Below are 24,378 nucleotides of genomic sequence, written 5' to 3'. Positions count from 1 at the left end.
TTTACAGATCTTCTTTATGCACCAAGAGCTTGTGACACTCCAAAGAGAAAGGAAGAATTGAAATCGCATCATATGACCCCTTTAATATATTTGGTATGTTTTTGTCATTTTTTTGTTTTAATATGTCATGATACGTTTTATTAATTTTTATTTTAGTAACTTTACTTCAACTTAAACTAAACGAAAATTAGAAATGTTGCCTGTCAACCAAGTGAAATACGTTTGCTTTTTGTAATATTTTCATTATTTCAGTTAAAGTTTATTTCAAGAAACAAAAATGTTGAGTGTTTAAGTTTTAGTTAGCCCTGCCTGTGTTTCTTGCTCTCGTGTGTGCACAAGTGAAAATGAAAAGAATCGGCGGGAATGCGGGCGTGGGGGGTGGGCACATGGGGGCAGGCGATGGGGTCCGAGGCGATAGAAAAGAAGAGCGACGGCGCGTAAAGAAAGGATGCGGGGTGGCCTGTGCGATGACATCATCCCTCATTTGCATAAATCTCAGTCTGAGAGCTGATTGGTCACGGGCGGGAGAAACCGAAGCCGCTCGCGCTTTTCATCTTTTTCAACGCTCCCTCTTTCTCGCGTGCGTGCGCGGATCGCCGAGCGTCGTTTCATTCTCTGCTGCCAGGAGACACGCATCTCTTTTATCGCCGGTAGACAGTCAGTCTGCTTCAAACAGCCTCCGTCAGAGCTCCAGTCTACCTGTTTTTATCTCAACATTCGTTGCCGGTTTTTCTCGATTCACAGTTCCGCTTGGGGGGAAAACGGGAGGAGACGCGAGTACCGGCTGGGCGTTGCTGGAGGAAAAGCGTTATAGAATTGGTAAGCTTATCTGAGTGCCGATCCTAAAAAGAACCAGCGATTCATTAAAAGCGTGTTTCACTGTGTCACAACTAATTAAACTAAAGCATTAATGTCAGTGCCAGTTTAAGAAATGGTTTTCATTCAACAGCATGATTTACGACTGCATGCATTGATATGTAAATGAATATTTATGAGTTAACCCCGGTCATTATAATAGAAGTAGCTACCGGCGGAATAAATTAGATCATCAGATGAAAATGCCACTGAAGCGATCAGGTTTCACACCGGTTTGATTTAGCCTATAGCCTTAAATCCACCACACGCAACCGGTTTAGTTAGTTTAGCGTTTTTACTGCTTGTTAACCGGCTTAGATTGTCTCCTTTTATTCCGTGTTGCCTTGTTCATTCTTTGTGTCCGTTTCAATGGTGGATGTCTGGGCGGTGACGGCAAACCCACTCGTAACTGTGACCGAATTTAATCTCGGACAGTCGTTCAGAAAACATATACTGCACTGACAGATGAAAGAGAAGAAATTATAATACCGGTTTTCTACATGTTGTGTGTTTCGCAGCAGTGAAACTTTCCACTAGTCCGTTCGCTCGAGTCTTTTGTTCTGCGCCTCCTCCACCACATTCAATATATTCACCCGCCCGGTTCCTATAATATATTAAGCCTTTCGGTCCATTCAGTATCGACCCGGTCTATAGGCGTATAATATACAATGTATTACAGTGACTGAATTTGCCGGTAGGCTGTGTAGTCTATATTGTACTGGATCGTATTGGCCAAATATCAGAATCCCCTACTCATTTTATATATTTAAAAACGAATATATATATGAGTTTCTGTGTTTAGATCATCAGATGAAAATGCCACTGAAGCGATCAGGTTTCACACCGGTTTGATTTAGCCTATAGCCTTAAATCCACCACACGCAACCGGTTTAGTTAGTTTAGCGTTTTTACTGCTTGTTAACCGGCTTAGATTGTCTCCTTTTATTCCGTGTTGCCTTGTTCATTCTTTGTGTCCGTTTCAATGGTGGATGTCTGGGCGGTGACGGCAAACCCACTCGTAACTGTGACCGAATTTAATCTCGGACAGTCGTTCAGAAAACATATACTGCACTGACAGATGAAAGAGAAGAAATTATAATACCGGTTTTCTACATGTTGTGTGTTTCGCAGCAGTGAAACTTTCCACTAGTCCGTTCGCTCGAGTCTTTTGTTCTGCGCCTCCTCCACCCGCCCGGCCGCCCCACATTCAATATATTCACCCGCCCGGTTCCTATAATATATTAAGCCTTTCGGTCCATTCAGTATCGACCCGGTCTATAGGCGTAGGCTATAATATACAATGTATTACAGTGACTGAATTTGCCGGTAGGCTGTGTAGTCTATATTGTACTGGATCGTATTGGCCAAATATCAGAATCCCCTACTCATTTTATATATTTAAAAACGAATATATATATGAGTTTCTGTGTTTTTTTTTTTTTACCGAATTAGAATGTGTATCAGACCTCATAATAATAATAGGCTACTGCAAGAATTAATTAAACGACCCAACCTGCCAAAATACACGCCCACTGGTGCAGTTTATCTGTCCAAACCCTGTCCATTTCTGAGAGATACAGTCCAGTTAACAACCAGCAGCTCGATATCATTCAATGGTATATTGTGAAGTATTGATGTTTCTCCTCACAAAAAAAGGTTGTGGTTTAGGAACCATGCAAATCAACAGGGTGGTTTCTTGACTTTGCTCCTTGTAACTCGAGTCAAAATGATGCGTTTCCAAGCAGGTGCGGCTTGGTTTGGCTTTTCCTGCTGCTAAATCTTGGCTCTGTAAGTCAGTTCATGCTTGCAGTCTTGTTTAATAGTTCCCTTCTCTCTTCTCGGCAAACAAAAGGTTTAAGACGGATGCCTCAACCCCCTGCGGCCACCATCTCACCGCTCCAGTGAGGGTTCTTCAGGTCTATCTCTTCTGCTTTTGTTTGGTATTTTGTGTATTATTATGGGACAAATATAAATATTAGTTATATATATATATATATGTCTAAATGAGAGATCATTTTAGTAATACAGACTATTTTAAGCTGTCGATGTATATAAATTCAGAATATGCGAGTCACTGCTAAAATTTATAGCAAACAAATCTCTCTAATTATTTCAGATCCATTTTTGTTTGACTTTCATTGTTCATATTCATGATCCTGATACAATGCTGTGACTGTCTAACTCCAGCCTACAGGGATTAGGCTCTTGGAGGGAGGCATTGCCAGCAATTACAAATGTGTCATGGCATGATGGGTAGTGACTGTATGAGGAATGGGGGTGGGACTCGCTAGAGAAGAAATTACAGCAAATGACATCAGAAAGGTCAGATTCGTGTTTATGATTATCTGAAGTGACATAAGTGAATGTGACTTTGTATTATTTGTCCCACTAACATTTGCTTGCTCGCTGTACTCTCTTAAAAATAAAGGTTCTTTATTGGCATCAATGGTTCCATGACGAACCTTTATCATCTATGGATCCTTTTCATTGGACAAAAAATTATTTATGGTGAAAAAAGTTTCATCGCTACCAAACCCCCCATTTTGAACCTTCATTTTTAAAAAGTGCAGTGAACATTCATTGTTGTCCCAAGATGCAGTTACAGTGGTTTCCCTGTGTCATCTGCCATTTTCTGATAATTCTCTCCTATTGAAGTGCTCGCTCCTCCAGTAAAGATAGCACCCTAGGGGCTGAGCAGTTGTCGCAGTGCACAGTTGACTCTGTTAGAATGGGATATTGTGTTGCAGTTGTGGTCATTTGAACGGTTTGTTGCATTCTGGAGAGTGTTTTTTCTGGTTACGCTTCTGCTTTCTGTAAACATGTCTGCTGTGCAGTTGTAGCACTATTGCTGTGTTAATCTCCGTCTGGAGCAACATTTTATCAGAGCAGGCATGCAGTCCTTTCTTGGTGCATTTTGGTTGAGTATCCTTTGTTCCAGTCTTGGCAGATGTCACTCAGTGATTGGGGTCTGTGAGGGTATCACAGATTGCATTTGGGTGCTGCGGTTTACTGATGGATATTTTGGCCTGATGTTTTTATAAAGGTTAAAGTTCACATGCTTTAAGAATAGGGTTTGAAAGGGGCGGAAGATTTCTGGAAACTTTCCAAAAATCCCTGGAATATTCCAAAGAAATCCTGGAAAGTTTCCAAAATTTACTGGAAATATTCCACCTTTTTGCAACCCTATGTAAGAATCCCTGCAATGTCTGAATTCCATATTAAAATAATCTGTCCTGAAAACTAGGTGTCTTGATGCCGCAGGCCTCCATGCAGTGAACAATGCCAACTTACAAATTTTCTCTCCATATCAACCTCAAGGTGTTCATAAAATCTGCAGTTTGTCAGCAGTTTATGATGCATCCAAACTCCCAATGGAAGTAAAAATAAACTAGATTTTTACATTTCCTAAAGAAAAAAACTTGTGTTGCTATGCAGTTGCTGAGTGGTTTTGAATGTGTTGCTATATGGTTGCTAGAATGTTTTGATGGTTGCTTACTGGCCAACCAAAGTCTCTGTATCATTTTGGTCATTTTGGACCTGGCCCAGAAGTAAGTCAATGGGTTTTTAAAATAAATAAATAAATCATAGATTTTAGAGAAAAATAGCAAAGTAATCGCACTTGTTTCACATTTCAGAAGGGATCTTAATGTCTCAAATTCAGATTTGCTCACTCATTCATTCATTTGCCAGGAACTCAAATATTTCTCATATTTCAAGATCAAATTGTCTGAACTGCTGTCCATGTTTTTGCCTCTATAATTCTTACAGTATTCCAGAAATAACTAATTTCTCTTGAAAATTAGTTGGATAGAAATTTAAGACATGAAATACTCTGAAAGACCAACCTGAGCAATATAAATCCCCTGTAGGTCATTATTATTTAGTAGATTCATCATTCAAAGCAGCTTAGAGTATTTCAGCACAGTGACAGTCTGTTTTGAATACTTTTGCTCAGAACCACAGCAGTGGAAGGAAAATCACTTCTGCAGGAGTGCAAACTTACAACCTTTGGGTTACCAGTCTAGATCCTCAACCATACCCATCTAATACCAATATTTGGTTGTATATAAGTTAAACAGCTTCATGTAGATTCGCGCTTCTTCAGCAGGCACGTTATGAAATTTTCTGTTGAGTCAGAACAGAGGCTCAGAGTCCATTTGGAAGGTGCTGGTCAGCTGTGAGCAGAAGGATAATCCTCTTATAGGTACAGTCAATTCCTGTGGAGTGTGCGTGTGTGTCACTTCCTCCTGTTCGCTGAAGGGCATGTTTACATCTGTGGCCATGCTGTCACAAACAAACACACACTATCAGATGTCATTGATTGAACCCCACCAGCTGGTTTTTATCAGCTCCTATGTAATTTGGCTTTTTAGCTTTTTTGTGCTCCCAGTAGATAAAAGATAATAGTAATTCAAGCAGCTCCTTGAATTACAAATAGTTAAAAGGCCCATTTACACCCAAAACCTACCTATTTCAGTGGGCCCACATGCTCTGCTAATGCACTGTTCAACTCTCCCATCTGTGCTGCGACCCCTGCACTTTCTCTCAATGATCAATATCCATCTTATCTCATCTCGTCTCACCATTTCTCCTCTTACTCTCTTGGCCAGGTGGCATGGCATGCTCGCTGGTGCCCTTATCTGGCCCTTGTCCTGTGTGCATCCCGTTCTGTGGGTGTCCGTCGGAGGATCGCAAAGGATTAGCATCATACATTGTCCCGAGTTAACAAGCTCTGTCATGTGTTAATCTCCCTGTCCCCAGGGGACCGTGTTGGTCTGCCGATGGTTTGATGTTTCCTGCTGCTGTTCAATGAGTGAACAGAGGTGCTGGTACCAGCTCTTTCAGTCATGCAACCCTACTCTGACACTGCTTTATTGCATTTAAGCAAATTATGGTGCTGTTTTAGGGGCCGTTTACACCGGATGTGCTCTTGTGTTCACAAACCACTAGACCAGGGATGCCCAATTCTGCTCTTGGAGATCTATCTTCCTGCAAAGTTCAGCTCAAGCTCTGATCAAACACACCTGAACCAGCTTATTAAGGTCTTCAGAAGAACTTAATAATTACAGACAGATGTGCTGGAGCAGACCTAGTCATACATTAGTACAGCCAAAAAAACTGCAGAAAGATTGTTTATGTGTGTTTATTTCCAAATTTATTGGCTTTTTGTGCTTAAACTTTATTTGGTCATTTGTGCATGTTTCTTTATTACACTAACATGTCAATGACTTTCAGTACTGCGCTATATATTTTGTGGTTAGATGGCAAAAAAGGGAGTTCCCTTGGGAGAAGGCAAACATTTTGCAAGAGTGAACAAAGTTTCTTGGGGAAGGCAAACGCTTACTGAATGAAAACAACGTTTCTTGGGGGAAGGCGAAAGTTTTGAAAGACAATGCAAAAAGTTTTGTGAGGGAGGGCAAAGTTTCTTGGGGGAAGTCAAAAGATTTGCAAGCGGATGTAACATTTTATTGGGGTGGGCAAAAAAGTTTCTTAGGGGAAAGCAAAAGCATTGCAAGAGAGCTCAATGTTTTTTGGGGGGAAGGCAACATTTTTGTGAATGAACAAATTTTCTTGGGAGAAGGCAAACTTTTTGCATGAAAGCGCAGTAGCTTTTCCTGTCATCATAAGACAGAACACAAGTATGTATCCGGTGAAAATGGTCTCTAAGCGTTCTTGTGTAGGTCACTTATCTTTTTTTATCCCAGAGAGTTGTCGAGTGTCTCACGCCCTGAAGTAGCATATGTTCCAGAAAACTTATGTAAATCTTCCTTACAGTACAAGGATTACCTCCTTTTCACCTCTGGATGCTGTCCAGGCATCTGCCACACAAGCTGTTGGTGCCTCAGGCAGAAAAAAAAAATCTTCAATCACAACTAGTTTAGTCTCCTTTTACCACTGGTTTTGTTTCCATTCTGAGGGTAATGGTCTCAAAGTGGTTTCTTACAGCCTGACGTCACTACCTTCCCTTCCTCGTTTCGATTGTGTCCCCTACGGATTGTTCTGCAGAATAGGCCGACCTGTTTGTTTTTGTGAGTTGGACAGAGCAGCTTCCCGACCTTTGGCCAAGGGTGTTTTGGGAATGCGCTGGCCATGATCGCAATCTCGACAGTGGGGGCACTAAAGTGGCTTTTGTCAGCTTGAACAGCAGCGGTCCTGTCATGTGCCTCCATGTGTGTCTATCCTTTTTTCACTCCTCCGCGAGGGCCGCCACCCCAACAATCCCTTCTTTGGCGACTTGTTTCATTGCAATGCGCCTCAGGCCATTCGACTTCATCTCGGCGTGTGTGTTCTGTATCATGGGCCGTTCAGAGAGTCATGTGATCAGTAGATAGAGAGGGGACCAGTATCTCCACACAGATGCGTCTAAGACGCTGTCCACTGTTGAGTGTTATTATGTAATTTTGTTTGTGTTATTGACACCAACAGCCAATGGGCTATTCATAGACTCATGAAAGCGGTTCTGTGACGCAGACCCCAGTCACACCTTCAGTCAGTATTTTGCGTGCACTGCTGTAGAGAAGGCATTATATGATGAATAGAGAGTTTGAAGTACATTTTTGTGATTAATTTTGTACTGTAGACTGCATTGTTACTGATACTGCAACAAACACAACTTTTACAGTTTTTAAGGCAAGACACAACAGGCAAAAGCATTTAATTCTTAAATTTAACCTGGGCTACGTAAGACAATAAAATAAAAAAATGGAGAAGGAATGTTAGTAAAGATTCAAATGAGCCTTTTTATAAAAAAGACTTGCTCGCATTCGGAGGAGGAAACAAAAGACCCTTCAATAACTGACAGTGAGCAACGCTATCAATTTAAATAGAATTTATCATCAAAATACATTTGACATTCACCACTAATGTGCCCTGCAAATCAATTTATAGTTGTATTCGGTTCCTCACTGCTGTGGTTTTTAATGGATTTTATTAGCTTATGGACCTGAGGTGAGGTTTATTCTTGCTTTATTCTTAGAGTTCAGAATCAGGTACCTGATGAATTTGATTGCCGTTTCTCTCTCAAACTCATTGACCTTTTACCCTTCAAAGCAGCACAGTAGTGTGTTTCTTCCTCAACCAGCAAACTGTGAGTCCCGGTGGCCCTTTGTGGTGGTGGTCGCCTCTGAATAGATCCAGTGTTCCCTTGTTTTAGAGCGAGAGACGGGGGTGGAGGGAAACTTCTGCAACCTCCGGAGGGTACAAGCAAAAGGGAGGTTTGGAAGGGTGTATAAAGATGCTGCACTCAATATATTTAGGTCAGAATTTTAAGATTTATGTATTTGAATTGCATTTAAAATTTCATTTTGATTACAGAATAAAAAATGAGTAAAGTTAATATGATGCATATGTCAGACATACATTAAAAAAATATATGTAATAAATATATTTTGAGTGTGCATTATCTCTGTGGAGGCACAATGGGGTATTGGCAAGACAGACTTAATATGTGAAAGCCTAAACTGTGACAAATTACTGCTGATTAGTCACTACTCTGACCAAACGCCAAATAAGAGGCCAACAACGGCGTCCCTAGTGTATGCAAATGGCCTGGGAGAAGCCATGAGATTCATGCAGCATCTCTGTGGTGTGCAAATTTGCACTTCATCCTGGCACAGTCTCTCCATTGATTGTAATTTGGAGGGAAAAAACTATTTCTTATAGTGAGCCATTGAGATGCAGTTTGCTGGTTTGTTTGTTTTTTTGTTTTCCAGTTATTAGACATGTCGGTTTGGCCCCAACTGGCTAAAGCTAAGATGTCATTAGCCTGTTAGCACCTGCTGTGCCACAGTGGTTAGCTGATTGTGAGAAGCAAGCTTTGCACACGGGGGACTTTTTAAGGCACAATGCAGAACTTAGATATGCATTTATGCATGCATGCATGCATGCACAAGGCTGTGTTGTGCTTGCACTTCGGATAAAGAGGCCAAAGTGCATTTTGCTGTTACAAATTGCTGTGACGGGACAATTTAAAGACTGATGCACCGTCGCTGGAGACTTGCCAAAATGCTGCCTCTAGAAGGTGTGCAGCGTGTCTGCAGTATTTGTTTACATCATATGTGGGTCTTTGGAGGATGTGCGCTTCGCAGAGTCATCCCTTCAGGAGCATTAGGCTCCTCCACCAGGATTGGTTACAATAATTGGATGAGGCATTAAGCATTAGACATATGCAGGTTCGTCCCTGAGAGTGACGGAGTGCCAGTAAGAGGGTTTGCGGGTAAGAGGGTTTGTAGGTATGATGGGTCTTATGTTTGTAAGGTCACAAAGCCTCCACACCTACCTTTTCTGGTTTCTTGTGCTCACTAAGGCTATATATATATATATATATATATGTGTGTGTGTGTGTGTGTACAATATTAGGTGACATTTTGAATATCACCTTGATTTTTCACTTTTTTATTTAGCCATTAGGTTTCCTAAAGCAGTAGTTCTCAAATTAATTTGTAGTATTTCTGCTGTAATTATAACAAAACTGGTGTTTTTCAAACACAAACTGGGAACATTGATATGTTATATTAAATAATCTCAATTAGCCAAAGTTAATTTTGTGATCCAGATGTTGCAGGAACTGTATGTTTTTCAATAAAAACAAGAGTTAATGAGGGATAATAAAATAAATATGATTTAAGTTAACATAAAATAAGGTTATTTTATATCATAAAAAATAAAGCTATGGCTGTAGAAATATCTCTAGTTGGTGCTTCAGATAAATGTATATGTAAATGCATTTCCCCCTTTCCACTTGCCTCAAACTTTGATTATTTAATTTTCATATGCTTTTTCTCATACTTGCCTGTTGACATCAGCCACTCTGTAGAATAGAGGTCACCAGAAGTTAGCAGAGGTCAGATCTTCCCCCCAGAATAAGATGGACACCATAGGCTTCTGACCCCCCAGGGTCACTGTTGTTTACATGCAGAGGAAGCAGTCTATAACCCTCAGTAGGCTCATTAAGGTCATAAGGCCGTGTGACGGTGTGTGTGTTTTCTTCTCGGAACAAGGCTATTTTACCCTTTTAATCTCATCAGCTCTCCACCACCTGACATTCTCACAGGCCGATTCTCATCTATCATTCTAAACAGGATCAATCGCAGAAGAAGAAAAAAAGAATCAGGAGGGGTAAAACGGATACAACAAAGCCTGTATTTCTAGAGGAGTTGTTTTATATAAGAGAAAATAGCCCTTGAGGTCTCTGAAGTGGAAGTGATGTTGCATGTGGTTGTGTTTGTCTAAATGACTAAAATCTTTGATAGTCTTCATTACTAACTAGTACGTTATTTAATCTGACAGTATTATTCATTTTTATGACTGCATAATATAAAACTAAGCAAGTATTTTGTCCCAGAGTGTGTAAATTTTTGTCTTGAGCGGCTCAGATTCTTCCTTCTCTAAGAGCGTTTTCACATCTGGCTAGTTTGTTTCAGATATTGGCACATTTTCTCTCTTAGATTGGTTCATTTAGGCACATGCAGTATAAACATGGCAATTGCACTTGAATCCTCACAAAATAATCAGTCCGAGATCACCTGAATAAGGTGTCTCAGCCTGATTGAAAATGACTGGTTCAGTTGGGGTGAAAAATCAATCTCACCCAAAAGACCAATGAACCAAGATGTATCATAATCCATAATGGGGATATGTTACATAAAAACATTATTTATCATAGTTAAAAACTAAATTGAACCAAGAAGAAACAATTAAACAGTTGTAACAGTTGAAGTCCCTGTTTCTGAACGGAGCAAATGATCTGCAGGTCTGAAAAAACCCTAGATGTCCAGAGTTCCCCCATTTGGCACAAATACTATTGCTCATTTGCCATGGGTACAGTTGTTTGCAAGTCAATGTGGTCATTGTTAATGTTCTCAAGTGCATAATTCCTATCAGCAACCAATGGCCATAGATTGATCTCTGTCAAGACAATATATCTTCTCATCTCTATTTTCTCATATCTGGCAGCATATATGGAATGGGTTCTTTCCCCTTGGCTTTCTCTCTCTTTTCCATCACTCTCTCTGTCCCCCCTCCCCCCAGTTTCTCTAATTTGGGATGCTCAGCTGCCTGGACCATCTGTGTGAGGAGTAACTGAGGAGATTTTGTAATGGGCAGAATGAGTCCGAGGGTGGAGGAATGAATGTCGACCTCAGAAAGAATCAGGGCGATTCTGCAGCTCTGGAATATAATGTGGACGAAGTGTCCTGTGACACTGAGGTCCACTTTATGAGTGAGGATTTTCAGTGTTTGCTGACTTACTCCATTGTTTTTTCCCCATGCTTCCTTGAGCCAAGCCACTTCCTCTCTTTGGCCTCTTCCACTGTATGAACTTTGCTTTGGAGCTGCTGCTCTTAAATCATGCAAACAACATCTGCTTTAGTAAACATCTGGCATTATTGCTTTGCTAGTAGTTGGCAATTAGGAATTCCCCCAAAGGGTTTTGAAAACCCAGATAATTTTTTACACATGAAATAGCACCAAAATAATCTTATGATAGATGTCTTTCCAAGTGTAAAACTGCATTTGAATCCGTAAAACTGTATTAGTAACAGCTGTAATCTTACACCAACCACCACTCCTATTAGCTGGCAACTGCTTCTTATGTGGCTTTAATTCATTTTGGTTACAGTTTAAACAGATCCACAAGCTCTGAACTCTGAATCAGTTGTTGTTTTCCCTCTGCACAGCACGCTCTTTACTTCATTCCTAATCTCATTCTTAAGCAGTTTCTCTTAGCATTTGTATGTTAATCAGACCTGATTCTTTATCTGATTGTTCTCTTAGGTCTGTCTGCCAGTGAGAGGGGGTACAGACTTCTCTCTTGTTCATACTTGTTGTTTGTTTATTGTCTGAAGTCTCGGATCAGACTACAACTCTTGTTGCTCTTGTTTTCAGGTCAGCCATACCCATCTGATAGCAGTAGACTCCAATTAGTGGACTGAGTCCTGGATTCCTGATTCCTCTTCTGCTGAGACGGACCTCCAGTACTAAGACAAGATGAAACCGGATGGTGTTGACACAGCAACAATGGAGCCAACGGAAGCATTAAATGCAGGTCCTGCGGTCGAAGTGGCACCAGTGGGCGAAGCTCAGGACCAGGCTTTGCCTGCAACGCAAACAGAAGGTGAACCACAGCAAACAGAGGCAGCCAACAAGACTAGAAAGGACAAGTCTGGGGATCCCAAAGCTAAGACGAAGGCTCCTGCCAAAACAAAGACACCCACCTCTGGAACCAAGACATCTACAACCGGCTCCCGTCCCACCACTGGCCAAAACCGTCTGATAAACGGGGCACAGAAGTCGCAAGCTAATGGCGTCACCAAAAAGACCACCACAGCAGGCCTGGAGAACAAAACCTCAACCACTGCTGCCACTAAAAAAACAGTCAGCTCTACTCCTGCACCCACAACCAAGACCACAAACAAGGTGGCTGAGAAAAAGTCTGTGGGGATGGCGAGACCTGCCAGTGCTCCAGCCAATGGTGTGAAGACAACAGGGGCAGCACAGCTCATCAAGAAAGCCCCTGCTGCACCAGCTAATGGTCTGAAGTCTAAACCAAAAACTACAGGTAAGTCAAAAGTATCATCTGAGCTTATTGATTACAGCAGTGGCTCCCAACCACATTCAAGAATCTATTAGCATTAGTTCAATGTAGGCCAGGGTCTCCCAATTTCTTTAGACTTCAAACCCTTTTCCAACACACCTGCCTGTATTTTTAAATGCACTTTGATTAGCTGGATCAGGTGTGTTTGATTGGGGGTGGAGCTGAACTCTGCAGGACAGTAGCTCTCCAGCAGCAGGGTTGGAGACCCCTGATATAGGCTATATTTTAGTGTCATTTTCAGGAGAGAAATTCGGATGTAGCATATTATCAAACTTTCAAATTAACTCTCTGTATTTGTCTTCTTGTTTTAATGCCCTTAAAAACCCTTCACATCATCCTTCACACCTGCTCCAGCTCCAAGACCCACCACTGCGTCCACCACTAAGACCAGTATCACTGGCTCTCCCAAACCTGATAGGCCACCTGTCGCCAAGACAACCAGGTGAGCTTCTCATTGGGTGGGAATGTCACAAACAGAAGCTCCCAGACTGGGTATGTTAATGAGAATTCTGCAATGTGGGCCATTTCAGTAGCTCATTCATTTCCGATGTCCTTAATGCATTGCTTAAACAGCCTCACGTTGCAGTCCATGTCTCTCATAGACAATCACTACTCCTCATTCACTAAATACTTAAAGCATTAGGCATCAATTCTAAGTCTGAAAGGGAAAGCATTTCATTTGCTGGGAAATGAACTGGCACAGTCCTAAAATTCCTGATTACAAAAAAATGTGAACAGGAACTCTCTTCCCAATGGGAGAGAGTTTAGACTCCCCAGTGAGTTTAAGACACTCTTCAACTGGGAAAAGTTTGTACTTTCCCCATTGTGAGGGAGTTTAGAAAGTCTCCACAAGCAGACCAACAGTCTCAACATCCCCCGCAGTAGTTTCACACGGCGAGAAGCTGATATAATGCAGCTTTCCAGATATCCTGGATAGATGCAGAAAGATGTTAGTATGGTTATCGTGCAGGGAGGCAATCTGAGTCACGTTGGGAATCACAACATAGAACTCACAGGAGCTGATTTGAGTTGCCTGCAGTCAGCCATGAACAGTGAAGGAGTTTTTTTTGTTGTTGCTTGTTTATAGAGGTGATGAGGGACATCCTGAGGCCTGTAAAGGAGCTCAGACTCATGACGTTTTGTGAGGGTAGGGGAGAAATGTTTGTATGACTTTGTGAACATTTGTAATGTGGTATTTGGTCCCACAACCATACATTTTTGCTTATCTCTTTATATTTTGACAGACATTGATTGCCTTCTTTCCTTTAGCTTCTCTTAAAAGTACAGTGTGTTTCTTCCAGTGCTCTTAAAGAAAGTAAAATGGACAAAGGTGGGTCTGTCAAAGTACTTTCTGGATGCTTTAGGTTCTTGTTCCAAGAAGCTCTGTAATTAAGTGCTGCTTTACTTGGTAACAATAAAAAAAACTTTAAGAATAACCTGGCAAACACAACAAAAGACAAATAGACAAAGAAAAAAAAGAAGAAGAAAAGAAGAATTTGATGTTATTCAGTTCCTGTTAGAAAAGTCCAAACTCTCCTCCCACATCATACAGCTGAACAGGAAGTTTATTTCATGATTAATGGTGTTTAGGAATGCTGCTATCCCGCACACAGACGACGCCACACACTGCTTGGAAAAAGAAACACATTAGACACTATTAGTACTGCAGTACATTCAAGCACTGTGTTTAGGAAAAATAATCTAGGGAATCCACCCTGAGCCTTTTTCTGCTTCTGCTTCATTATGACTTAAAGCTCAAACACTAAACAGCAGCGAAAAGGCCTCTTGTCATCCAATTAGTGCAGACATGAGCTTGTATTTTCCTTGTTATTTTGACCCACTGGGTATCTTCGATCTGACAAATATGTAATGCTACTTCGGTCAAAATTTGTACAGCTGAGCAGCTTAACAAACTGTTGTCTTAATATTAATATCAATATCTTAATATTAATTTAACATTTGCTTCACAGTCCAGTAATATATGACATAGTTTTGGGTGCGGCATATGTTTTCTTCACATTTGTGTGCATGTGAAGAGTGTAGTGTGCATATAAGCATCCAACCATGTGTGTGTCCTGCCTAGAGCAGTAGACATTGTACTGCAGGGAAATTCTGCATCTGCTGAACCTACTGGATTTTAAATAAATAAAACATACCTTTGGCATTAATGGTGCATGTTTGCCACCTCAAGCTTTAAATAAAATCTATTGCAGTTGCTACTAGTGGCACCAAACGGAGTGGCAAAAATTTCAAAAGCAGTGAAAGATGTGTGTGAGTCCTACATTCGATGCTAGCTGCATTACAGAAGTGCAAACCAGAGTATGTGCGCGCAGTGGAGCGGCAACAATTTCCCCTCCACGCTCCAAGCATTCAATAATCGCTCCGCTCCGGGTTCACCATTTCCCACTCCTCACACCACTCCTCGCTCACTGATATCAGAAACACTGCTCCATCTTTGCTCCCTGAGGAAATTTACAGCTAATTAAAGTATTTCAGTATGTTTTGAAATATCACAGAAGTTCTGTTCATAACATGTATTAAAAGAAAAAAAATACTAGGAGAGTACTTTCAAAGTGGCTTATTGTAACACTAGTGTGCACACTTTTCCTACCACATGCCAAGCTTATTACATGGTTGTCAGGATTTAAAGATAGCTATCATTGCTGCTTTTTGCAGTGCAGATTTTGTTTGTGAAGGATGAAAATTTGTACGTTTTCATTCGTTATTTTATCTACGGATCGCTGTATTTCTTACAGATTTCTACTCATTTGAAATCAGATACAGATGAAGAAGCACTGTAAGATTACATTAGTTTGAATGCATTATCGAGAGCATTGCGTGTGAATAAGTGTTGCAACGTGTATATATAACGAATAAGTGTTTAAATCACGCTTTCACCCGAAAATATTCAGTATCTAGAAGGAACAAACAAAGTCCTTGAGAACTAACTGCCCTTTCATGTCCATTGCCGTCATCATAACCTTCACATTCTTTCTGATTTGAGTGGGCCGTTTGCATGAATTGCGCTCGCGATGGAGCGGCAGTGGAACGCTCTTGGAGCAAGTGAAAACCACGACGGACTTTTTTAAAAATCCGCTCCTCGCTCCATTCAAAATCACACCACTCCACTACTCGCTCCGCTCCGCTCACATACTCTGGTGCAGACATGACAGAACTGGCCAAAAATATGAATCATTTTGATTAACTGAATTCTTTGGGCAACCTTAATGAATGAGCTTTTTCCATCCTGACGATGATTATGTCATACTGATGTAAGAACTATGGGCTGGATGGTAAAGGGCCCGCCCAGCAGCCAACGCTAAACCATCTGAGTCATTTCTCATAAATGAGTTGCTCTCTTTCTGTATCTCTTTGTCTCGCTTTCTCTCGTTCATTAGGTCATGTTAGAGTTCAGTCCTCCAGAGAGATGTTTTATTGCAGCCACTGCATCTAGCCTAATCTCCAAATGGAGCTTGCATGTTTCCCAACAGCCAACTTGATGGATGGTTTATAACACTTCAGTGATTCAGATTTTGCTGCAGTGCTTCACATGTTTTTCGCTTGTCAGATTTATGCATTTTTATAGGCTGTGCATGTTCGCTGGTTTCCCATTCATCAAGTTTAACATGGCTGTACTTTGGACTTGCACATTTGTCTTCACTATCCATTCTAGCTGTGGCCTGTTGATGATTATTTTTTTATTTCTTGTCAGAATAGTTTATTTAATTGTATTTTGAAAATCTTAAAGAATATATAGTTATGTGATCATTTTTATTTAATGGGACACAAAAGCAGAACCTCCAATAAGATGGCATTGTCTATTTAAATGTGCTTATAATATATAAATCCTTTCTGGATATTTATGATTTTTGGTCTTTTTCACAGGGTACAATATAAAAGACAAAAAATGGGTGCAGGTCCATGCATTGTCCAATTAGTCAAGAGTTTTTGTATACAGGCATCTTTGATTTGACAGATTTGCCACTGCAAGCCAAGAAATCACTTCACATTAAAAAATTTTGATATTTGCTGTTGAGGTAAAGTAAATCAAATCTTGTTCAGATGAACGGCTGTTGGCCTATATGAAGCTAACACAGCAAATTTACACGCATGTGAGTGCCAGCAGGTAGATGCAATTTCATCAAACGCTACCGAATAACAGCTTTACCAGTGCATTAGGATTCATCCTGAAGGGACATGAACCTCGTTATTGAGGTTAAAGAGTCCCTTCAGGCCAGAGTGCCTTATTAAAATCTCATCAGCCATAGTCTGCCAGTCGCTGGCTCAGGAGGAGGTCGTCTTCCTCACTGCTGCTGTGGCTTCAGGGGAACTTTTGCCACTCATAAATGTAATGGCAAGTTAAACTGTGTTTATTAGCCAATCAGGCCACAGGCTTCTCCATTGCTCACAAAACATCAAAGAGCTATCTATAAAATGCTTGAATGGCATGCCGTTAGCTTGAAGCACTTAAAGCAAATGCACATGTGTAAATGTTCTTAGATTGTTTTTAATCTACAGTGCATTTTTGGGTTTTAATGTGCATTATATTTGCCCCCAACCCAGGCACAGATCTGACAGAAAAATGCTTGGCTTGCGATGCGATGACTTGTTGTTGATGATTTGTTTGTTTTTTCTATTAAAGGAATAGTTCACTCAAAAATGAATGCCTTTGACCATATCACTTTCTCTATTCTGCAAAACATTAAGTTATTTGACAAAGGCTGTTACATTTTTGCAAGGACTATAATGTACCACCAGTGTTCTATTAATGCACCATAAAATAATAATATTATTGTATTAAATAATATAGTGCACAAATCATATGAACTACTGGCCTTTTTGGAGCTTTATGGCACCTGGTCACTGTATGCCTTCACTGAATGATAAAAAGGTTTTTGTTATTCTATTTCTCCCGCACTCTCTTTAACTCGCTCTCTGTCTCTTGTGTTGCAGGAGAACGATGTTTGTGCTAATCTATGTGTGCTCACTTCCTATACTGAGTCATCCTGTCACTATAGATTATTCATATCGGTTTTATGTTTGAGATTAAGATGAAGTGTTATTGCTATATTGCTATCATTCTCTTCTCATCATCTAATAGCATGCTCTCCTTTGAAGGTTTAATTGTAATACAAATCTGTATTCTAGAAACAATAAAAAAAAATTGATTATTTCCAATAATCTGTAAAGTCATTACTTTCAGTCTACCTAGTGCTGGTTGACTCTTTGAATGTCCCTTGATGTGTGTCTTTACTGTGGTCTACTAAATATGACTTTTTGACGTTGGTAAAATCATGTCAATAAACATGAGAATAGATGAAGTGGTGAAGGAGAAAAGGCATAAAGAACCCAGGTAAATTTTTTGTGGCTATAGCTCATCCTATTTTATGATAATGATTTATATTTTATATTGCCAACAAGATAATATATAATATAATATATATTGGCCAACATTTAATGTTAGATTTGGATATGTGGTTAAAAAAAGAACTGCAAAGACTTCAGTCAGACAGCTTCTTTATGAACTGTACGCAGGTCTAATTATCAAGTTGGCTCAAAGACTAATGTCCTAATCCAGGTTGTGTGCTTAATTAGGTGTTTTTGTAAAGTGAAACTAGGTCGAAGAGCTACAACTCACCACTGCATTTATTCATGTGTGGTTTTCTCTGTCAGGTTTATCTGTTTATAGACTTGCCCTCTTTGTTCCAGAACCTTCACTGCTGGATCTCTCTCTCTCTTGTGCGGTTGTTTGCTCCCTCAGATGATATGTAGGACACCACAATTTTGTAGAATCTCACCCCCGCCCATGCCGTGTGGACTTTGCCTAGAAAAAATGTGGAACTTATGGAGCATTTGTTTTAGCAAGATCCATGCTGTTTGCCCAAATGGGATTTGCATGGTTATTTTTACTCAACACAATGAAAGATTTAAATGGTGCTCACTGTGTCTTCTGCACTGATACTCACCCTGCCTCGTGCTTGTCAGCTCTTTATTTAGAACAGGAGAGACACATGCAGTGGAGCGTAGACAGAGGAAATCAAAAGCTCCTGCCGGGCCAACAGGATCTAGGTTATCTTATTCAGACTTGACCTGGACATGTACTGAGTCACTGCCGTGTGCTAAGCTGAGCTCATACTAGACCAGAGTGGACAGATACTAGACCCCGTCAGGGTAGAACATGTGTATTACCACTGAGTCAGGCACCCCAGGATAGAACAGAGGCATTATGGGTATATAACTGAGGGAAGGGGATTTCTTGAAAATAATGTTTTTGCTAGTATTAACATAACATGTTGTGTTCTTGAGGTACCTGTCTGTCCTTCAGGCCTTCTGTGCTGTGACTAATCAAAGCTTCGACTCATGAGTCACTGATTTAAATGGGATATATGACCTATCACCAATAACTGAAATGTCAGAAGAAGTGGAGAGTGCAGTTTTAACTCATACACACTAATATCAGGACTTTTCTATGTGATCTTTTCTTCCCACTTTCTTCTGCTTTTTTAAATGCAGGAGGTCCTTGTCCTAGCTGGACATGAAAGCTCAATGGAGAGTTGCGCAAGCTAGGAGCAGCCAGACCTGAAAATTTTTTAATTACTCACCATACCTGTTATTAGGATTTGACACAGTCTTCCTCTGTAATGATTTCTCAATTTCTTGTCACATCTGCTATGTGCAGGTCTGTTGGCTCTGCTCCTGTCGCCCGTTCTTCCCCTGCTGCCCCTAAGCCTGGGCCAACTACTGCTACACCCAAGACACCATCTACTACTGCTAAACCCTCTCCTGCTAAAACCACAGCGCCCCCTGCTGGCCGCACTCCCACTCCTAAGACCACAACACCTGTCAAGAAAGGTGGGTATCTCATGGAATATAATAAACACATTTATATAGTTTATTTGTAACTATTTTAACACTAATATTGTGTTGTAATACGTGAATACTGATATTTTATGTATGGTAAATATTTATATATTCCATTTTTAATTGTATTTTATTTTCATAAAATATTTATATTTAATTTACAGTATTAATCCTGTATTAATGCTTAGACTAATTTATATTTGAAGCTGTGATACTGAGTTGGAATTATATGTTCTATTTTCATTAGATGTCAGTAAGCAGTCATCTGCTCCAGCAGCCAAGAAGACCACTTCTTCTCCGCTTACCCAGCCAGCACCAACTAAGACCACCAAACCTGACACCCCTAAGTCAGCCTCCACTGCCAAGGCAGAATCAGCCTCCAAAAAACTCACCACCTCCAGTAAGGGGGCAGATGTTAAGACTAGTAAACCCAAGGAGAGCAAAGCAACACCTTCCAAGGAGGTCAACGCAAGCCCCAAGACCACAGGCAGCAAGCCCAGTACTAAAACAAGCAGCCCAAAGAAGTCAGTTGGCAGTAGTACTCCAAAGCCATTGAAGGGTGGCCCAAAAGCCTCCCAGCCTGCAGACACAGCAGCTACAGAGGCCGAGAAAAAGGACATGGTACCCGCTATGGTTGCAGCCACTACTGCAGCTGCTGCTGTTGTTTCTGTGGTGACCTCTGAGGCAGCACCTGAAGACTTAGCCACTGAAGAGGCACCTGAGGACTTGTTTACCCAGGTCAATCCTGCTGCCTCTGAGGTGAAATTAGAAGACTCATTTACAACTCCAATTCCTGCTTCCTCCGAGGACTCTAAAGAGGACTCAAAAGAAATGGACAAACCTGTCATTGCCCCTATCACTACGAAAGCACCCGAAGACAAAGTTACACCTGTCATTCCTCCTATCTCTGAGGGATCACCTGAAGACTCTGTTACACATTTCAGTCCTGAAGAAACATCTGAAGACAGGACTATGTCTGCCATTCCACCTACCTCTAGTGAGGTACGAGAGGAAAATGTTTCACCCGTCATTCCTTCTGAAGAAACACCTGAAGATGTAACTACATCTGTTAATCCTCTTACCCCTTTTGAGGAACGAGAAGAAACTGTTTCACCTGCCATTCCTTCTGAAGAAACACCTGAGGATGTAACTACATCTGACATCCCTCCTACCTCTTATGAGGCACGAGAAGAAACTGTTTCACCTGTCATTCCTCCTGCTTCTGAAGAAACACCTGAAGATGTAACTACAGCTGTCATTCCCCCTACCTCTAATGAGGCACCTGAAGAATCCATTTTACCTTTCATGCCTCCCGCCTCTGACAAAACACTTGAAGACACAACTGCATCCATCATTCCCCCTACCTCTTATGAGGCACCTATAGAAACAACTTCATATGTCATTCCTCTAGCCTTTGAAGACGAACCCGAAGACACATTTACACCTGTTATTTCTCCTACTTCTGATGAGGCGGAGCTTGTCTATCCCCAGGATGTCCCCCAGAGCATAGACACTTCTAAAGATGACAATGTAATGTCTCAGCTGGCTGCTGAAGTGGACTTGGTCAGTCTAGAGGAGCCAGTGCCTGCTGTGTCTCCCCTGGGCACAACAGTAATGTCCCCACCATCCTCTCCCACCGGCCCAACATCCATGCCAGTTGAGCTCCCAAGTTCAGTTCCCTTCCTGAGAACACACGGTCCATCTGAACCATGGGCACAGAGCTCTTCACTGTACTCCAGCTCTGCAACCATAGAGAACCAGGAGCAGGATATGGAAAGAGAGCATGATGAAGAAAGTGAACAGGATGATGAAAAAGATCAGGATGATATACAGATACCTTATGCTGCAGAGAATGTGATCGAAGACTTTGATCTGATGGGTTCCACTAGTGGGGATCACATCAGAAATGCAGCTCCTGTCTCCCCCTTGCAAGAACGAGAAGAGGCAGTGGAGAAAGCTGAAGAAGAGATTAATGAAGACAATGATGAGCAGGACGAGGAGGAAGAGAAAGAGGAAGAGGAGGAGGAAGAAAAAGAGTTAAAAGAGATTGGCATAAAGGAATCAGTGCCCCAAACAGAGAAAGAAGTTGACTTTAAAAAGGGGGTGGCAGATTTTGCCAGCTCTGGCTGGGGTATGATGCAATCAGATGACATGTACAGCAGTAACAAACATGACTCAGAAGTGACATCTCCTTTTAATGCTGAAGACAGCTGCAGTGCTAAAGACACAGATGACTTCACCATAACCGAGGCAGACAGGGAACAACCATTCACAGGGCCTCCTGGAATCCAGTCATTTGGTAGTGAAGATGAGGAAGAGGATGAGGAAGAAGAGCATTTGAAGGAAGACATAGATCTGGCATTAGAGCATGATGATGAACATCTCAAACAACAGAAAGACTTAGAGGAATCAGATGAAGATGTGGAGATGGTCCGCAGAGGCATGGCTGAGAGTGGACTTGGGGTTTGTACAAATGATGGTAATGAAGATGAAGATGAAGATGATGATGATTACAGAGATGAGAGTGATCTAGTTCTCAACAGCATGGGTCACACTGCTCAAGCAACATCTATGCCTTTGACAGCAGCATGGAGTAATTCCAATCCATTCTCTGATCCCTGGGCCCAGCCTTCTTTCGCCCTGTCTGAATCAAACCTGTCAGATTCAAGAGTTCAAGATCCAGACACACTCACCAAATTCCAAGCCGACCTAGACACAATCACCACATTCTCAGCTGAACCAGATACACCACCCAAATCCCCATCTGAGACTTTTCTGGACACAAGTCCACCCCTGATTCAGACCTTAGAACCTCAACCTGACATCCAAGAGTCGACAGGTATCTCAGTCCCAGTGGAGTCGGGTATCTTAGCTCCTCCTGCCATTGGAATGTCCCACTCCAGCACCCTCAGTGGAACAGCCCTGGCTGCCCATAGCAGCAGTGAGACCAGCACACCTGAAGAGCTTCGAGATTATGACAGCAGCTCAGGTGTAGAATCCCGATCAGACAAGCAGCAGACGCCAGTCCCTGCCATGCATACAGACATGGAACAGGACCTAGGTATTCACCTTGAGCGAGGTGATGGGGAGGAGGAAGAGGCAGAAACGCTGCCAGCTGACGAAGTACTGGGTGATGCTGCAACAGCACCAGCCCCTGTACCATCATCACCATCAACCTCCGGTGATGAAGCCAGTGATACAGAGGGTGAGATGCAAATCAATGACCCTGATGTTGCAGTTGATGACAATGCCACAGTCCCCCACAACCTCACTGTCCTGGAGGAAGATGAGGAGGCTCCTGAACAGATTGGAGAGGAAGATGGTGATACGCCTCAGTCAGCCAACTCTGTGGCCTCCTACGGTTTTGACTGCTCCGCATCCATCTCCAATGCCCACTCTATGGCTGAAAGCTGTGGAAAGAGTCCAGGTATCTTTAGCCTGGAAAATGAAGAGCAGCTTCCGGAAGAGGCCAAGGATCCTTCTTTCATCAAGGAGCTCACCCTGCCAGCAGCTACCACCTACAGTGATGACTTGTTGGGCTGCCCAGTGGATTTGCTGCCTATCAGCGAGCCCACAAAGAGGGATGCTGGGTTTGACGAGCACTACATGCTGTGCAGTAAGACAGACCCAGGCGCAATGGAGGAAATGGATCCTGAGTCCCCTATGCACCTATCACCCCAACATGGGGACGATTCTGACCGTCAGCCACCATACTACTCTACTATATGTGATAAGACTGATAACTTTCTGGCAGGTAACGTATAAAGTCCCTCTTTTGGAATGCACCTTGTCTACCCCAAACCCCACGCTCCCACCCTGTGTCCTTCATTTCTTCCAAATGTGGAGTTAACAAGCAAATAAATGAATAGAAATATGTAATAGAAGAGGGAAAGAATAGAAGAGCCATCAGGTGAGGGATAGTAGCTTTGTCTGAGCTGCTCTCTGCTCTTCTATTACCAGGTGATGGTTATGATTGTATGGCTTAAATTTCTGTATGTACAGTAGCTATTCTCATTTTCTATTAGAATGTACTTTTTAAATAACACTGCGTTTCATGGCACCCCTGAACCTATGTTAGTCTAAGTTAAGTTGATGTCCTTTAATGAAAGGACAAAAATGCAAAAGAATAAACACACTCGGTGGACTCCAACTACCTTTGTATTTATCCTACTGTTTTTACCAATCAAATGTCATTTTTTTATACTTAGTTTTTTTTTTATTTGTTAAGATCCCTGTCTTTCCTTAATGTTTGTACACACATCAGTTTTCCTGCACTGTAAAAGTAGCTTTACTCTCTTTTAAAACTTATTCCAGCTTTCTCTTTTAAAACGTGTTCCAGCACTGTTTTAGCATTAAATACAGGTTAAATATTCTTCAGAAGCTTTTCACTCTCAGTGTTTGACATAGGGAGGTAAATGAGTGTTAGATGGCAAGTCATACTTCATTTTTGGTTGTCTTTTGTTAGTTTTGAGCTACTGCTGCCCATTTTTGTGAAGGATAACATAGATTCTCATTGGCACGTAACTTAAGTGTTTTAAAGTACTGGGCTCAGATTGATCTGGATTCTTTCATTTACAGTTCTTAAAAATTTGTACTTCGGAGCAGACTATTTCTATTAATGAAAATTGAAGTGTTTTCCTGCATTTGTAAATTTTTAAAATGATGGTCGCAGGTCAGTGTACTGTGAGTACTGGGACATTTCTACCAACTCTGTGGCCTCCTACGGTTTTGACTGCTCCGCATCCATCTCCAATGCCCACTCTATGGCTGAAAGCTGTGGAAAGAGTCCAGGTATCTTTAGCCTGGAAAATGAAGAGCAGCTTCCGGAAGAGGCCAAGGATCCTTCTTTCATCAAGGAGCTCACCCTGCCAGCAGCTACCACCTACAGTGATGACTTGTTGGGCTGCCCAGTGGATTTGCTGCCTATCAGCGAGCCCACAAAGAGGGATGCTGGGTTTGACGAGCACTACATGCTGTGCAGTAAGACAGACCCAGGCGCAATGGAGGAAATGGATCCTGAGTCCCCTATGCACCTATCACCCCAACATGGGGACGATTCTAACCGTCAG

The 24,378-nt window shown here is 41.6% G+C and overlaps 1 protein-coding gene across 1 annotated transcript; it reads left to right on the top strand.

Annotated features, from left to right (window-relative positions):
• The first annotated feature begins 547 nt into the window (after positions 1-547).
• LOC107574072 (mucin-5AC-like) lies at positions 548-24,006 on the top strand. Its single transcript, XM_016260543.1, has 5 exons — positions 548-819; positions 11,740-12,412; positions 12,797-12,890; positions 19,128-19,300; positions 19,557-24,006. The coding sequence occupies exons 2-5, from the start codon at positions 11,842-11,844 to the stop codon at positions 23,072-23,074; spliced, it is 4,356 nt and encodes a 1,451-aa protein (XP_016116029.1). The 5' UTR covers positions 548-819; positions 11,740-11,841; the 3' UTR covers positions 23,075-24,006.
• The last annotated feature ends 372 nt before the right edge of the window (positions 24,007-24,378 follow it).

This window comes from Sinocyclocheilus grahami, unplaced genomic scaffold (genome assembly GCF_001515645.1).
Source record: "Sinocyclocheilus grahami isolate Dianchi unplaced genomic scaffold, SAMN03320097.WGS_v1.1 scaffold2107.1, whole genome shotgun sequence".
Classification (NCBI taxonomy): domain Eukaryota; kingdom Metazoa; phylum Chordata; class Actinopteri; order Cypriniformes; family Cyprinidae; genus Sinocyclocheilus; species Sinocyclocheilus grahami.
This window is presented reverse-complemented; position numbering and strand designations above follow the sequence as displayed.

Coding starts and splice junctions, on each gene's coding strand:
- LOC107574072 (XM_016260543.1), top strand. CDS start 11,842: ATGAAACCGGATGGTGTTGACACAGCAACAATGGAGCCAACGGAAGCA. Junction 12,413..12,796: donor GTCTAAACCAAAAACTACAG/GTAAGTCAAAAG, acceptor CCTTCACACCTG/CTCCAGCTCCAAGACCCACC. Junction 19,301..19,556: donor CACAACACCTGTCAAGAAAG/GTGGGTATCTCA, acceptor TATTTTCATTAG/ATGTCAGTAAGCAGTCATCT.